At 42.0% G+C, this 16,380-nt stretch overlaps 1 protein-coding gene across 6 annotated transcripts in view; it reads left to right on the forward strand.

Moving 5' to 3' along the window:
- The window catches only part of sash1a (SAM and SH3 domain containing 1a), a 279,865-nt gene that overhangs the window by 236,037 nt on the left and 27,448 nt on the right, over nt 1-16,380 (forward strand). For all 6 annotated transcript variants that reach the window (XM_053491097.1, XM_053491096.1, XM_053491098.1 and 3 more), the window contains exons 2-4: nt 2,556-2,684; nt 12,198-12,242; nt 13,950-13,999. In XM_053491097.1, coding sequence (XP_053347072.1) covers nt 2,556-2,684; nt 12,198-12,242; nt 13,950-13,999 — 224 coding nt within the window. The remainder of the gene's footprint in view (nt 1-2,555; nt 2,685-12,197; nt 12,243-13,949; nt 14,000-16,380) is intronic.

Consider the following 16,380-nt stretch of genomic DNA (forward strand, 5'->3'; position numbering starts at 1 on the left):
GACGAGAAGATGTGTGTTCTCAAGGTTCTCAGGACATCAAGGGCTGCGCCATTAAACCGATTTATGCGGTTCAATCCATGTCTGGCGGTCAGTGCATTGAATCCATGGGTCGGAGTGAACATACGGATGTTAAACGGTCTAAAGCCACAAATTACTTTGAAAATACACCACAGCCTTTGGAGAAAATACAACCTCCCGTTTTGCAGAAGTATCGCGTTCTCTTATTATGAGTTGGTGCAATACCGCCACATACTGGAAGAAATAAAACAAGTTACTTACAAGTTATAACACTTTTGAAGGTTGTGTTCACATTACCAGCCTGAATCCAGTTTTTTTTTTTCCCTTAAAATGTGACAGATTATAAATTTGTTCATTTATTTTTAGGGCCATCTGAACGGACAGATCTGATGTTTTTCAGATCTGAATCATTTGCAGATGTTTTAGATTGGATCCATATCCAATATGTGGTCATGTGACCTGAATGAGAACAAAAAGATCTGAATTTATGCGACTTTTTGCTTTAGTGCTAAAGCAAGACCTTTTTTTTATTCTGGATCTCAAAAAATACAGCTGACTAACTGCTTCTTAGGGACGGGAATCACCAGGGGCCATCCGATACGATATCTAGGTGCTGATTCAATTTGCATCGCGACTCTGTCTGTTAAATTTTTAAATTTTATTTGTACAGTATAGCACTTTTAACAATCGTCATTGTCACGAAGCAGCTTTACACAATCAAAAGGAGAAATTATGGAAATGTGTATGAAATGTGAAAAATGTGTACAAATCAAAATGATCACATTGTCCCTGATGAGCGAGAACCAGGGAACCCAATCCCCATTTGGGTGATAACGGATAGCAGGGATTGATTTGCAGTAATACCGTGTTAGGCAGCTGGAAGTTTAATGTAACAGTTGATGCCCTTAAGTATCCAATTCCCCTCGTCACTAGGAGGCTCCCACTATCACGTGTTTCCACTGAGCCAGCTGACCGCGTCTTTTCGAACTGATCGCTCACTTTTCAAACACACTCGGACGACAGCGCCATCCGCTCCTTCTGCTCGCGTGATCTCACAGATGCCCATGATTAGCCGTAGCGTCGTGATTGATGTGAGAGCGCTAGGTGCCTCCAATCCCACCATGCTGGGAGCACTCAGCCAATCAGCTTTCTCTAGACCTCTGGTTACGGAGAGGCTGCAGCATCACCCAGGGATCGAACCAGCAATCTCCGGATGATAGGACGAGCATGTGATTAATTTAGAGCGCGTCAACTGCAGGATTATAGAGAAACAGCAACGTTTAACTTTTTCCAATGGAGTCGTATATAAGTAAAAAATAAATAATAATGTTTCTGCATCTTTACTGCTTGCCGTCCTCCAGAGCAAAATCCCTTGTGTATTTCTAATAAAATCGCATCCATTGTTTTAAACGAACGGGCGCTTGCACAAACATGACGTGTTTTAACCCAGACGTATCTCTTTCAGTGGACACAGAATTATGAACGTGAACATCACGACATGCAAATCCGATCTGGCCATAAAAAAAGAAAAGATTCGGAAATAGACGACGCGGTAATGACCGTGACCATGAGCCATTCGCTGTGTCCGAGAGCGTATCTCTGCCTCCCATCTCCAAATTGTAAATCTGTAAAGAGTTCAGGAGTCGTGCTTGGTTTCGGGGTGTGCGAGGCCCACGGTTTCCTACCCCAGACCCACACACACAATAACAGGATGTGTGTGTTTGGCTGAGCCATTGCCGGGCAGGAAGGAGGCATTTCTGTTCGAGTGTGAAAGGCTTTAAAGGCTATCGGGAATAAGCAGAAGGTCCGAGCTAGCTCAGGGAAAAGCTTACATGGGGGATTGGTGTGTGTGTGTGTGTGTGTGTGTGTGTGAGATATTCAGGCATCTGCTTGTTTATTAAAGGCTTTTCAGTTGTATTTCAGTATGAGGATTGAGTCACGAGGTAGTGGTGTAAGACATGCACGTGCACACACACACACACACACACACACACACTGATCTACGGGTTGAGGTCATAGGCAGGCAGCACCATAGATGAATGTATGTGCTCTCACACCCAGACAGCTGTAAGGGTAAGGAGGGGTCACTGTGTTCTTTGTGTGTGTGTGTGTGTGTGTCTGTCTAAGTCTGCTTTTGAATGTGTAAATGAATCTGGCTTTGTGGTGAAGAACACGCCATCGTTCATGATTCAAAACCCACGTTCTTCACGATCACGTTTTATTTAAATCCGCGAGGCCGCTGTTGTACCCGATAAACGGCGACGGAGCCGCGTGACTCCGCTCAGAGTGTACAGTACATCACGACTGAATGGTTTAGCGCACATGCGTGAATATTTGTATGTGATGTTAGTTAGGAGCTGAAATGAAAACGAATAGCATCATGTGATACGACTGCACAGTAAGGAGTGTGGGGTTTTTCCGTAACCTGTACCTCTCACACACTTCAGCATCATTTCTGCCACACCTGTATATCCACACACACCATGACATTACCTTTGTTGGTGTTCGGCATCTAATCAGAGCGTGTATGTTTGCAGGATGGATCGTTGGGGAATATCGATGACCTAGCACAGGAATACTCCGAATACTACAACACGTGCTTCAGTGACGTCAGCGAGCGCATGGAGGAGCTACGCAGGCGTCGCGTCTCCCAGGAAATAGAAATGGTAAGTCCGGTCCCGAGCACCCACGTCAGGGAGAGAACACACTTTTTATTGCCACATCCCCTGTACAGGCCTGTCCTCGCTCCAAGCCATTTCCACATTGAAGGAGTTCCTGGGAGGCCAGCGTTTCAGACCTGATGCAGACACACACATAGACATTTTATATATACAGGTGAAACTCGAAAAAATTAGAATATCGTACAAAAGTTCATTTATTTCACTAATGCAACTTAAAAGGTGAAACTAATATGAGAGACTCATTACATGCAAAGCAAGATAGTTCAAGCCGTGATTTAGATGATAATTGAGATGATTATGGCGTACAGCTCATGAAAAACCCAAATCTGTATATATTCAAGATTTAAGTGCTTTATTGGCATGACAAATATTTAATTTAAATTAAATATTATTTGTAATATTTACATATATAAAATTCGTATTGCCAAAGCTTAGAGATTAGGTACAAGAAAATAACAGAAGTAGAGAGTAAAAAACAAAAAAAAACATATAGAAAGAGTAACAATAAATATATTTATATAAAATAAAAGAGTATAGACATTTAGTCAAAGATAAAGTGACTTTCGTGAACATTATCAAACAAAAACATAAAAATATATAATAAAAACATATACATATAGTGTATGTATATAATTATAGTAGTGATAGTGATAATATATACATATAATTTATACACACACACACACACACACACACATATGTCAGCCAGAAAATGTAGAAAGAAAAATTTGTATAAATATTTTATTACTTAATTTATTGCTATATATATATATATATAATATTATTTTAAAAATGTGATACTATTATTAATATTATTGTTAAATAATATATATCACACTGTTTTTCTTTTCTTAAAAAGAACGTATACATTATGTATAACATACAGTGTGTATACATTTTATGGCTGACCCTCTCTGTGTGTATATATATATATATATATATATATATATATATATATAAATGCAAAACATAAATGAATCACAGTACATCACTGATTTTTCTCCCACACCTCTACACATAACTGTCTTTCTGTTATTCTGCGCAGTCGAAAGTCCCGGTTTGACTTGAATGGCCCTCATAAAGTCAAAAGAATCAAATAAAGAAGTACACATTTCAATTTAATTGTAAACTCCCACCTCTAAACATACTCTCTGCACTTACTGTATGAGGAGCGCTTGCTCGTTCCTGCCAATACCTCATCAGCCAATCACATGGCGGCAGCACAACACCTAAAAACGACATCAAATGCACAATTGGTGGCTAACTTAATACTTCTTTGCCCCACTGTAAACACACACTGTGATTCTTATTTTCTAATAAGCAGTAATACACAGTGTATTCGCATACGCCTGGCACCCTGATAGCCCGTCTGACCAGAGGCCAGCTTTGGACAGCTTCACCACAGCTTCACAGAAACAGACAGGAAACCACACAGATATTTTCCACCAGTGTATACATATTTATTTATTTATTTATTTTCACGAAAAGAACTTCAGTGTCAGCTGTCAGTGCATTTCCATCTGCTCTCTTCTCTTTGGGTTCTCTGCATGTTCCTGTCGATGAGGAGCAGGCTTCCAGCTTTGTGTTGTTAAAGAAATGCCCTTTCCCTCTCAAAACATCTGCTTCCTCCACCCTCAAAATAAATAAAAAATGGTAGGAATCGGAGACTCGCAGGCTGCATGAAAAAAAATAAAAAAAACATGAAGTGAGAATGGGAAAAAACATTTTGCCACTTCTGCTCAGGTTGTGTGGAGCCAGCTGAGAGCTGCTCAGGAGAAATGACATACTTTTTCTTTTGCTTTCTACTGCCTGTATAGAGGTGGTAACACACGTCCATCCAGACTCGCTAATGATAAGGAAGAAAAGCAAACGTAATTTGATAACCTGTATTAAATGTGTGCGTATAAACAGTGTTGAATCTCTTATGACCTCATGTGACTGCGGGATGCATTCAAGTTATTTCTCTATATAATCTCTTTACACTAATGCACTTACCCCAGTGTTTCACTAGTGTTTCAGAGCCATGAGAGCCTGTTTTTTATGTCTGAAACCCTGGCCTCCCAGGAACTCCTTAAATGTCCCAAACATGTGGAAATGGCCTGGAGAGAGGTCGAGACTGTACGGAGGATGTTGCAGTGACTCCCAGCCAACAGAGTTCCTGTAATGTGAACGTGGTGTTGGTGAATGATTGTCAATTTCCGAGAATCAGACGCTCCACTCACCAAATGTTCATGTGAATGACTGCAGTGGGCAGAAAATCGACATCCGTCCATCCATCTGCTTACCCTTTCTAGGTTTTCCGAACTCGAGGCAGCGCTAACCACTAAGCCAAGATGGTGCTAAATATAACCAGTTTTTTTTTTATCATTGCTAGTGTTTTAGCTATGTTTTTTTTTCCTATCGTCCCTATTGTCAAAGTGCAATCACAAGCAGGCAGTGGAGACGTACTCGAGGCACCGTATCATGTGCGATCTGCCTCAGCTGTCCACTTGTGATAGGATCACCCAAAACAGGTGTTAATACTGACTGAATAGAATGTTGTTGTTGTTTTTTTTTTAACGTTTAATGTGATTGTGCTCTGATCTTCTGATCTTTGTGCTTTCCATCGTCCCATATTTTTAAAGCAAGCTTCCCATATTTCTAATACCTCCACATTTTCACCTGTCTTATGCACGGTATTTTAATTTACATATCGTTCGGTTTTGCTAGATAATAATCCTTCGTCTTATGATGTAAAACTGGAACTCCAATGTAGTGACATGACATTTACGAGACACGTTCGGTCTCTCGGCACCGGTGGCAGCCTGCCAGTCGTACACTCAGCTCCCTGTAGGCCGATCGCAGGTGATTATCTCGGTGCTGATTGGCCGTGTAAATGCCAGCTTAATGGGCTGATATTTCCATCCAAGATAAGACCTTTGCGTGACCTTTCAAAGGCTCCTCAGATCTGCATCTTTTAAAGGTGATCTCTCTTCTCATGTCTCGGTTTTTGTCCCCTTCAAGCATGGTCTCATGTGTGTAAGACATCCTGGAAACTAACCTCAGCACATCAGGCATGTAAAGGCCTGAGCTTGACCTTTTGGGAGCACAGGGGTTAAAGGTTATCCCACTACAACAGGAGACAGAGATAAATCTCGTACGGAGAATCACGGGAGACAGGGTCTATTCATCCGGGAGCCAAACATAGAGCTAGGAGAATAAAATCCCGTGACACAATGTCTTCATTATGGTGTGTGTGTAAAGAGCTGGGGAAAGGCTGACCACGAGAATTTCTGCATTGCGTGTGGACTGGGTTGGAGAAAAAGTCCAAAAAGTTGTTAACACCACTCGTCTGCTTTCACTTCTCCGTTCAAAGCTTTCCGTTACGGTCAAAGAGACACTTTCTCAGACACAGGCTCACGCTGTCCTGATTCAATTCGTTTCGATTTCTCAGACATGATACTGAAAGTATAATATATTCTGTAGTGAAATATAAGACCATGGTTAACACTCCGTCTCAGAAGCCTGAACCCGGCTTGTAAATGTGTTCTAGTTGTAAGAATTTCTGAAAAAAAAGAAACAAAAACATTCTCTCTTTCAACTTGGAATTCCTAGTAAGAAACTCAGATCTGTATCTTCAACACTGAGTTCAGTAAGTGACGTCAAACCAAAAACACTTGCTTAGAGCATCAACAATAAACGCAATAGCTCTTTGTTACCTTTAAATGGGTTGTAGTGTGTATATAAGTGGTTGCTTTTAATCAGTCACCATACAAAAGGTGTATTAGCTTATTAAGTTTAGCGCTGGTTCCAGGGCTGACTTGACAGTTGTTTAGAAGACAAGAAGTGATAGTCTCCACAAAAAGGGTTACGCCACAGAAGGTCAGCGCTGAAAAGATTGGAGTGCTGGATCGAAGCATATCCATAAAAAGTATGGTAGGAAAATAATGCACGAGGAACAGGGATGACCGCATCCTTTTTAGGTTATTACGTAAAGCTGATTCAAGAACTTGGGAAAACTTTAAAGGGAAAGGAATGAGGCTGGAGTCAGTGCATCAAGAGCCATAAAGCACATCTCTTTTTAAGAAATGGGCCACAATCGTTCCATTCCCTTGGAGAAAAAAAGCTGGACCATTGTTCAATGGACCAAAGTCCTGTTTCAGATGAAAGTATATTTGGAAGATCAAGGTCCCAGAATCTGGAGAAAGAGTTAGCACTTGCACACAGTGCCAAAACTATCACCAACTGGTTTTCTTGATAGTGCTTGATTGACCAACCAACTCGCTTTACCTAAACCACATAGACAATGTATGCTGCTATCAAAGCGTCCTGGTCTTCAATAACACATCAGCAGTGCCACAGACTGACCCCCAAAATGCCATGCCAAGCAGCATAAATGTGGTAATCTGTGCTGAAGGAGCCCTGACCAAATATTAAGTGCAAAGAGAATTAATTTGGGAATGCATCTTAATATACTGTAATAATAAATTAAACCGTAAGATGGGTTAGTACAGTGATATTTAAGAAATTGATCTTTTAGCCATTCGGTGTCAAATATTACCCTCAAGGATCTGGACAGGACCTTTACTATAAGAACTGCAAACCAGATGTTTTCTAATGTTATTTATCTGCGTTAAGAATTATGAAGTTTGCAAGTAAAGTATAATGAAGTCCAGTTTATAGCCGAAGCTCGCACCTTTTTTCTCGTACATCTAGAGGAGTAAAAGAGTTACTGATCGAAAGGTCAGGGGTTCATGGCCCAGCACAGCCAAGTTGCACTGTTTGGCCCCTGAGCAAGGCACCTAACCCTATCTGCTCCAGGGGCGCTGTGTTCTGGCTGACCCTGCACTCTCACCCCAGCTTTCTTACTGTAAGGTACATGTGACAAATTAATTCAATCTTAATCTTAAAAGGTGAAAAGCGATATATCGCACATTTCATGACGCTAATCACGTTGACAGATCATCGATCTCAAATCCTGAACATTACATAAAAAAGATTTATCTACCAGTCAATAAAAATCCAAAGTAGGTTTGAAGGTAAGGAATAAAAAAAACTGGTTAATGTTGGTACTTGCTAATGTTTGGTACACTAAGTAGTAGATGAGTAAGTGAGTTGAGTCACCAGGTCATATACGCACACACAGGTAAAAGCAGGTATATTTCAGGTTTTGTGTGTGTGTGTTTGCTGGAGACAGACATGTGGAAACAGTCTCTGTTATCTCTTCTCCAGCATTAATGATCCGTTCCCTAAGCTGGCCTGTTTAACTGGTTTTCCTTTGATCATATTTTATGTACGGTCCCTAAAGCAGGGTCATGAGGGCGCTACAGGCACTGAGAATTTCAGAAACAATCCGGCTTCTACTCCACCCTTCACTGAGCGCCATCTCTCATCATACTCTTCAGCATACGTTCTGATCTCCTCCACCAGGCCGTGTGGTTCAGGTTCAGGCATGCTGTAGTGTCTCCTGTTGTTTCCTGTTAAGGGACAGCTCAGGTTCGCTCATGTTTAAATCTGGAAATCGGTGTAAGGATAAGCAGACACACCAGATGTGTGTGTGTGTCAGGGTGGTGTCATCTGCAGATTAGACGCCAGCGAAAATATCGCTTAAAAAAATCACTAGGGGACTCGCGGGAATCCCCAGGGACTGCCACCCCCAGGTTATAAAAAAAATCGATTTTGGAGTCAGTGGGGCGCCACACACGAATCTACTACTACCACTCAGTCGGGAGTGCTAAAACCTATCATGTGTTTTCCTCCGAACAACGTGACGCCAACCAACCGCATCTTTTTGAACTGCTTGCTCACGCACAGTTGGGGGCGGCGTAACACACTCGGAGGACAGTGCTATCCACTCCTTGCGTAAGTTCACAGACGCCTCTGATTGGCTGTAGAGCCGTGATTAATGTGGGAGCACTAAGTACCTCTCATCCCTCCCCTCTATGAGGGCTTGGCCAATCAGCTCTCTCTAGACCTCCAGCTGCGAGAGGTTACAGCATCACCCGGGAATCGAATCTCAACCTAAGAAATTCTCACTCACTCACTCACTTCTGAATTGAAATCAGTATTGAATATTGGTCACTTTTTAGGCGTTCCTATGGAAATGTGAATTTTGCAGTATGAAATTTCGCACCAGTGTTCATGATTTCATCTCTTCCCACCCCTACCACCCTGAAACCCCGCCTGGGGTTTCAGTACCGCTGGCTCTTCCCCACTTCCTGTTCACCCACCTGTGGTCTCTCCTGACTGGAGTCTCTATTAATCTAACCCCAACCACATCCAGCCACAGCACCTCCCTCACTCTGAGGCTTCTCTGTGTCCCCGTGTCCTGTTTGTACAGATGGACACCGTGTGTGTTCTCACTTCTTCTCCCACTCTCTTGTGATTTTTTTTATTAATTATTTTTGTTTGTTTCTTTAAGGTGGTATGTGTGTGTGTGTGTGTGTGTGTGTGTGTGTGTGTTTACCTCGTGATCTGATAATGATAAGCTACAGGATAGAGAATAAACTCAGTGTTCAAACATCATCGAAGATCCCCAGCGGCCATCTTGTCCACAAACTCCGAGACTGCGTAACTAGTAAACACTTTATAATGGAGTGGTGTGTGTGTGTGTGTGTGTGTGTGTGTGTGTGTGCTCATTTCCAATGTCAGCAAGGAACAGAACATCTTTGTGCACTGTGTGTTTGTGTAAATGTGTGTTTTGGATGACACTAACAGCCATGTTTTATATAGACAGCCCCGTGTGTGTGTGTGTGTGTGTGTGTTTGTGTGTGTGTGTGTGTGTGTGTGTGTGTGTGTTGGTGCCATGTGGGCATAGCACTAAGGCTGATGCTGATCTAGCAGGGTTTTTAAGAAATACAGAAAATAAACCTCTGTGTGGGTTATGTGGGCCGTTCAGGAATGGCGCGCGCGCGTGTGTGTGTGTGTGTGTGTGTGTGTGTGTGTGTGTGTGTGTGTGTGTGTTTTGTCAATGTCAAGCAGAGCTTTAAGTTTACAGTGCAGATTTATTGGTACAAAGCTTCCTGACTTTACCAAACACACTGCTGAGGGCTAAAGCAGACATACCAAGTGACACACACACACACACACACGCACACGCACACACACACACACAGACACACACACACAGATTCCTTACTGTATTTTGTTGTGTGATGGATAGATTTGCAGGAAAAGCTTTTAATGCTAATAAACAGGAACCTTTTCCTAAACAGGAACTGAAATTGAAAATACAGCATTCTGAGGTTTTTTATATACACACACACACACACACACACACACACACACGGACTACAGTGGAACGTTATTATATCCTAGTGGAGTTACTGTCTAATATGTTATATGCGCTACAGTGTCCTCCTAAATGTCTCTCGGTCCCCCGGTCATCTCCAAGCACAAACCCTGACCAGTCTCTATTCAGTTCCACATCTGGAACACAAAACTAGAAGAGTGTATGAGTCACACACACACACACACCACCGCTCAAAAGTTTGGGATCACTGGCAAATTTCTTGTTTGGTGATTTATTTTCTACATTCTACAGCAATACTGAGGATTTCAAAACGAGGAAAGGACACATATGGAATTAGGTAACTATGTGACAACAACAACAACAGCGAGTTGTTATTTTAAGACACTGAGGTCAGACATTCTGTAATGGTTTTTGCAAGAACAGTATTGTGTCAAGTGCATTTGCAAAACCCATCAAGCACCATGATGAAACTGGACCTCATGAAGACCTTCCCAGGAAACCAAGCCCAATATGTACCTCTGCTGCAGAGGAGAAGTTCGTCTAGAGTCACCAGCCTCAGAAATCACCAATTAACAAGCAGCACCGCAGATTAGAGGCGTTAGAGAAGGATTTACAGAGCAGAAGTAGCAGAAACATCTCAGTATCAACTGTTTAAAGGGGAATGTTGTATATTTTGCACGCCTTCAGCATCGTTTTACAACCATGGAGTTAGAAAGTGATCCCATACTTTAGAGGGAAAGACCCAAAACTTTGACCCAAAGTTTTTGGGAAGACGTGACTTTCAAAGTCTGGTTCATTTTGATCAGTGAGAACACAATCAATACCGGGAATCCGTGTCCAAGGACGCTGTATCGTGCTTGAGACCACCTTCTTCAGCAGAATCGGACATGGATCGAATCAGATATGGAAGCACGGAAGTAGATCGCTGTTTAGACAAGACATCATCAGTGTCTTCTGTATGCTCTGAAATCTCCATGCCCACGCCAATCTCATCCTCCCCCCTACACAGCCATAGCTGATAAAGTCATATGAGCGCATTAAGGACTAAACTTCTTCTTCTTTTCTTGGGTTTAATGGCAGCTCACACACCAAGTGTATCAGACAGTGTAAATATGCAGACGTACCCAAGAACGGAGACCAAAAACAATGTAAGCGCTGGCCAGCGGGAGAGAGGTGAGAGGGAAGCGATCGTCCCTGAGCATGGTACGGATCAAAAGGACTAATGTGAAAGCGCCTGAAAGGTGATGTAGGTCAGAGCACGACACACCTTTCTGTCGAAATCGAAACGTTGTTGAGGTCCAGAACGGCTTGACGTCAACTTCCTGACGTCGTGATAGCGCCTCTCGTTTTTGTACATTGGTGATCTATAACCACAAACTTCCTCACGGTGTCTCAGGGAGTATTTCCTCACCACCGTCACATCCGAATCGATCATTAGAGACCTAAAGCGACATCCAGATTATTTGGAGCTGGCCACCAAAACAATCCTGAGACCAAAATCAGTGAGAACCTGAAAGGAAACGCTTGATTAGTAGAGATGTTTGACATTTTTTCAGTCTGAAAATTCTTGAGGCAGGCATTCGGCGAGTGAGGACATCCGCCGTGTCCCAGCAGAGTTTCTTATGGTAGTTTATAGCGCACACGAAACATCAGAGAGACAGTGTCCATAATGACCGAGAGATAATAAAACACAAGTCACCATTTCAGGGAACAGAAGAGTAAACAAGAGTCATAGTGTCGTCCTGTTTACATGCAGAGAGACACCTGTATACACACACACACACACACACACACACACTCGGAATAATTACTTCAGTTCAGAGACACGGAAAGCTGCCTCTGGGATGTTGTGTGTTTGTCTGATAAAATGCATGGTTTATCAGATTGAAAAGCAGAGACACGGAGATGATGATGATGATGATGATGATAATTACGATTACACTGAGCTTAAAGCAGCTTTTTCTAAATAAAGCTGGATTCTTTCTGACTTTTCCTTTCTGACAGAGCTCTAGTGTGGAGGTACAAATCACTTATGATGTCGTTCTAGTAGTATTGCTTTGTTTACTTACCATCTTGCCTTATCAGACGCATGATCATTCACATCGTTATGCAAGTCTGTCCGGATTTTTCACGTCCTTCTGTGGGGTGTGTGTGTGTGTGTGTGTGTGTGTGTGAGCACACTTTTGTAGCAGTGCTTGTGTTGTACGAGTGTGTATGAGGTGGAGGTGGATGCCTAATTAATCTCTTTCTCTCTTTCCTTATCCTAGGAAAAGGCAGACTCCAGCTCCCTCCATGTGAACTCTGAGATCCAGGTGTGTGTAACTAGAACTCATATCATCAGCAGCACGATCTATAATTAGGAAATCGTTCGGTACTTACTCTTGAAGCACAATACACAAATGTAGGAGCATGAGATCATTATATGATAAATATACAATTATTTTAGTCGTTTTATGTCGATAATATTTTACCAGCAGATCATTTCGCGTCTCTCTAAAACTATGATGGGCGTTCAGGTCAAACCGGGACTGAAATTTACGCAGACATTTAAAAAAAAGAACGTCTGATCCTTTTAAAATCAAGGTAACTCATCTCCAACTTGCAGAAGAGACGCATCTGTCTTTGGGAACTGTCAATGGAATCATCCACCAACACCACTTGCTCATTACAGGAGTTATTGCCACATCCCCTGTGCATTTCCACATGTTTGGGCCACTATAGGAGTTCCTGGGAGGCCATCGTTTTAAACTCTTGGTGAATAACATAAAAGTACTAGTGAAATGCTGGGATAAGTGTAGCAGGGAATTATATAGAAAACTGAAGGGAGTTTTCAACTTTTTAAAATATTTTTTTGTTTAAACTGTTTGATTGATCTGATTCCACACAGTAAAAGTCCCGGTTTGACTTGAACACCCCTCGTAATTGCCAAAATCGGGAATCTTCCGACAGAAGAAAAGAATTTCAGTCTTAATTCCAGTAAAATGTTTAAAAAGACAGTACACAGTTGGCTCTACTTGTTCTATCATTATGATTTTCTGCTGCAAAGTGACGATCAGAAGAAGAAGAAAACAAAAACGTGAGAAAATCTTGATTTAAGCTAATTTAAACAATCAGCAATTTCACTTCAAAACCACAACTGCTGTCAGCAACAAAATTTGATTTGGAAAACCCCTACTGTACATATGAGTGTTCTGGAAGGTCCTCGTTTCAGAGCAAAAGTTGACGCTTCCTGAAAAGCCAGCAAAATCACATCACTTTTTTCTGTCACGTGATCAGTAAAGGGAATCCACGAGCTGTGGTATCAAACAACAGCCATCATGACTGAGCTAAATGTGTTTAATGGGTTATGGGAGAAGGTTGAAGCTAAAAGTTTACCCCAGCAGTCATGGACTACAGGTATGCGTAATGTGAACTAGGTCATCATGCAATTATGGATTTTGTAGAAATATGTCATATATACCTAACAAAGCTGCTTGGGGCACCGAAGTGTAACTTTCTGTTTCACTTCCAAATCATCGGGTGTTTTGTTCCCCTTTTTGCTATAATTGGCACTGGTTTTGCTCCGTATGGGAGCCATGATGCACTTTAGGTAATATTGTAATAATTTCCAAAGAACACTAAGCAGAGAGAGAGAGAGAGAATCTTAGAACACTCAAGAAATGCACAAGCACTATGTGTGTGTGTGTACTAGTGACATAAACTGTGAGCAATAAGCTGTTGCGTACGCTACGTCTGGTCAGATCTGCATCGTAATTTCTGAACTTTTTTTTATTCTCTATTGCTTATATTATCCCGTCCCGTTTTTCAACAGAACTGAAACTATAACATGATTTTCTTGACTGATTTGTAAAAACTTTGACACAAAACCTCCTTTGCTGTTGCGTTCAGTTATTCGGGTGTGATCCAGCAACCTTTCAACATCTGTATCATAACAGCTGCATGAACAAATAACTGGATAAATAAATCTAGTTTATGACTTGAACTTTTTTCATTACCTGCATTTCTCTTTCTGTCCACAGGAGTCTCTGAGTTTCAGCAGTCAGGTGTCTACACCAGAAATGGAAAGAAAGTAAGCCAACCCTACAACTGTAATAAAACATTTAAACTGTGTTTATGTCATGAACCTGCTCTTATCTAAATAGAAGAAATCGATCATTTAAAGGTCTTGGCAGCCATTTTATTCTCGCTGCCCTCTACGTACACACTAAACACACACGCGTGCACACACATGTATTCAGCAGGTCGATTCATTGCGTGTCTGTGTCTTAACATTTCAGTAATCCACATCCAGCACTGTAGGTGCTTCCAGGCTTCCTTCCTTCCTTCCCTCGATTCTTCCTCCTATTGTCTAGAGATGTTTAAGATGGAGCTGCTGATTAGACGGCGAGAGGAAGTGAGTGAGAGCGAGGGAGAGTCCTGAGTGACTTGAATAGGATGCAGAATGAGTGTACCGAGCACGAGGAAAGCGCTCACTCCAAAAGGTCAAAATGACCAAATCTTATATTTATTTATACGTGACCTTCGTGCTTAATAGCGTCATGGTGAACTCATTGATGCTTCCAGATCTACTGTGTGCTTTTAGTACTACAGAGAGCTTATTAAATGTCTTCTTGCTCATTTTCCTGTGTGGCTGTTCTGCAATACCGTAATCACAACACCCTTCCTATGACTACAGTGTCAGGTGATAGTTTAACTGTACGGTTTATATTATATAATCCACTGGCTCGAACTATTCTTCAGATAAACCCCACGGCACACTTCTGCGACTTATTTTTATTTTATATATATATATTCACACTATATTTCACACTTTATTCACTTTACAAGAAGAATTATTTATTAAAAGCACTTTAAGATGCTTCCTTCTGAAAGCGCGAATGCACCAAGATCGCCCAGACTTCCCGTCTCAATCTGAGTGACTGTCTGGATTGTTTTTTTTTTTGTATGTCTATAGTTAGAAGTAAAGTGAGGATTTTACTCATCAGACACACTTCAGCCCTGTCACGCTGCTGATTGCAGTAAATGGACCAAAGTGTTAAGGGTTTTTCTTTTCTTTTTTTTTATCAGTGAGATTTGAGGAAATCCTCCTGTTCCCTCCATTAGCCCTGACCTCTACTGAAGGCCACCCTCATCACTTCCCCCTGGGCACTACTGACTGTGTGTGTGTGTGTGTGAGAGTGTTAGAGAGAGAGAGAGAGGGAGTGAGAGAGGGCTCTGGCTAGTCAGTTGAATGACTCTTACAGCTTTCTCATACAGGACACCAGGTGCATTCTGGGATTTGTCAACTCAACAGCCAGGAATTCCACCCACTTCCTGAAAATGTTGCCCATTTAAGAAAATAACTTTTAACTTCTATGTCATTAAGCAGAAGGAAAATCGAACTCGCGCCATGCTAATATACGAGGAGTGTCAAAGTCAGACCGGAACTTGTGATGAAATTTCTCATGAATTGAATTGACTTCGAGCACAGTGCGGTGATGAGACTCCTAGCCGCAGCAAAACATTTGAACGGGGAAAACATTCCCCATACGCTCCTGACCTCAGTCCAGGCCATTTCCACATGTTTAGCTGTTAAAGGAGTTCCTGGGAGGCGAGTGTTTCCGTCATGAAGCAGGTAATCCATTCAAAACAGCCCCAAAGCATTATGTTTCCACCACCACGCTTCACAGTAGGTAGGGCGTTCTTTGGATGCAGCTAGCACAGTTAGCATTCTTTCTCCTCCAAACGCAAAGTTCTATTTTGGTTTCATCTAACCCTATGACATTCTCACAATTCTCTTTTGGATCATCCAAATGCTCTCTAACAAACTTCAGACGGGCTTGCACAATTGTTAGCTGACTAAATCCTTTTTTGCCCCACTATACATCTCCTGCTACATTAATGCACTTATCCCAGTGTTGCTTGGATACCATCAACGCGCCGGAGCCATGAATGGACTACCTGCTTCACATCGGAAACACTGGCCTCCCAGGAATTTGACTTGAACAGACCCCGCATGCAACTGCCAGGCTCTGATTAATACATCAGCCAGCTGACAACATGGGTTTCACAGACTTGCTGACACTGATGAAGATAAGACACCTAGTATGTGTTTAATTTTATAAACCTTTAGGAATTTCACGGCGTTTGTGTCTGTGAATCCTGAGCGGTTGCTGTGGTGCGCAGTAGTAAAGCTACACATCGGTGTCATGAGCAAGCATGATTATGTTATCAGGCATCACTTTGTCTGTCAGCTCCAAACACACACACACACTCACACACACACGCGCACAGCCTTCTTGGCAGTGGATGAAGGTATAAAGTCAGGGCTGTGTATCGCTCTGTAAAGAGTGAAGCTGCAGAAAAAGCCCTTATTTATTAAGCTGCTATTCAGCAGAGGTTCTTCACATAGAAACGGCATGCCTACTGCTGTGAGCCCTCTCTCTCTCTCTCTCTCTCTCTCTCTCCCTT

This window comes from Clarias gariepinus, chromosome 2 (assembly GCF_024256425.1).
Source record: "Clarias gariepinus isolate MV-2021 ecotype Netherlands chromosome 2, CGAR_prim_01v2, whole genome shotgun sequence".
Classification (NCBI taxonomy): domain Eukaryota; kingdom Metazoa; phylum Chordata; class Actinopteri; order Siluriformes; family Clariidae; genus Clarias; species Clarias gariepinus.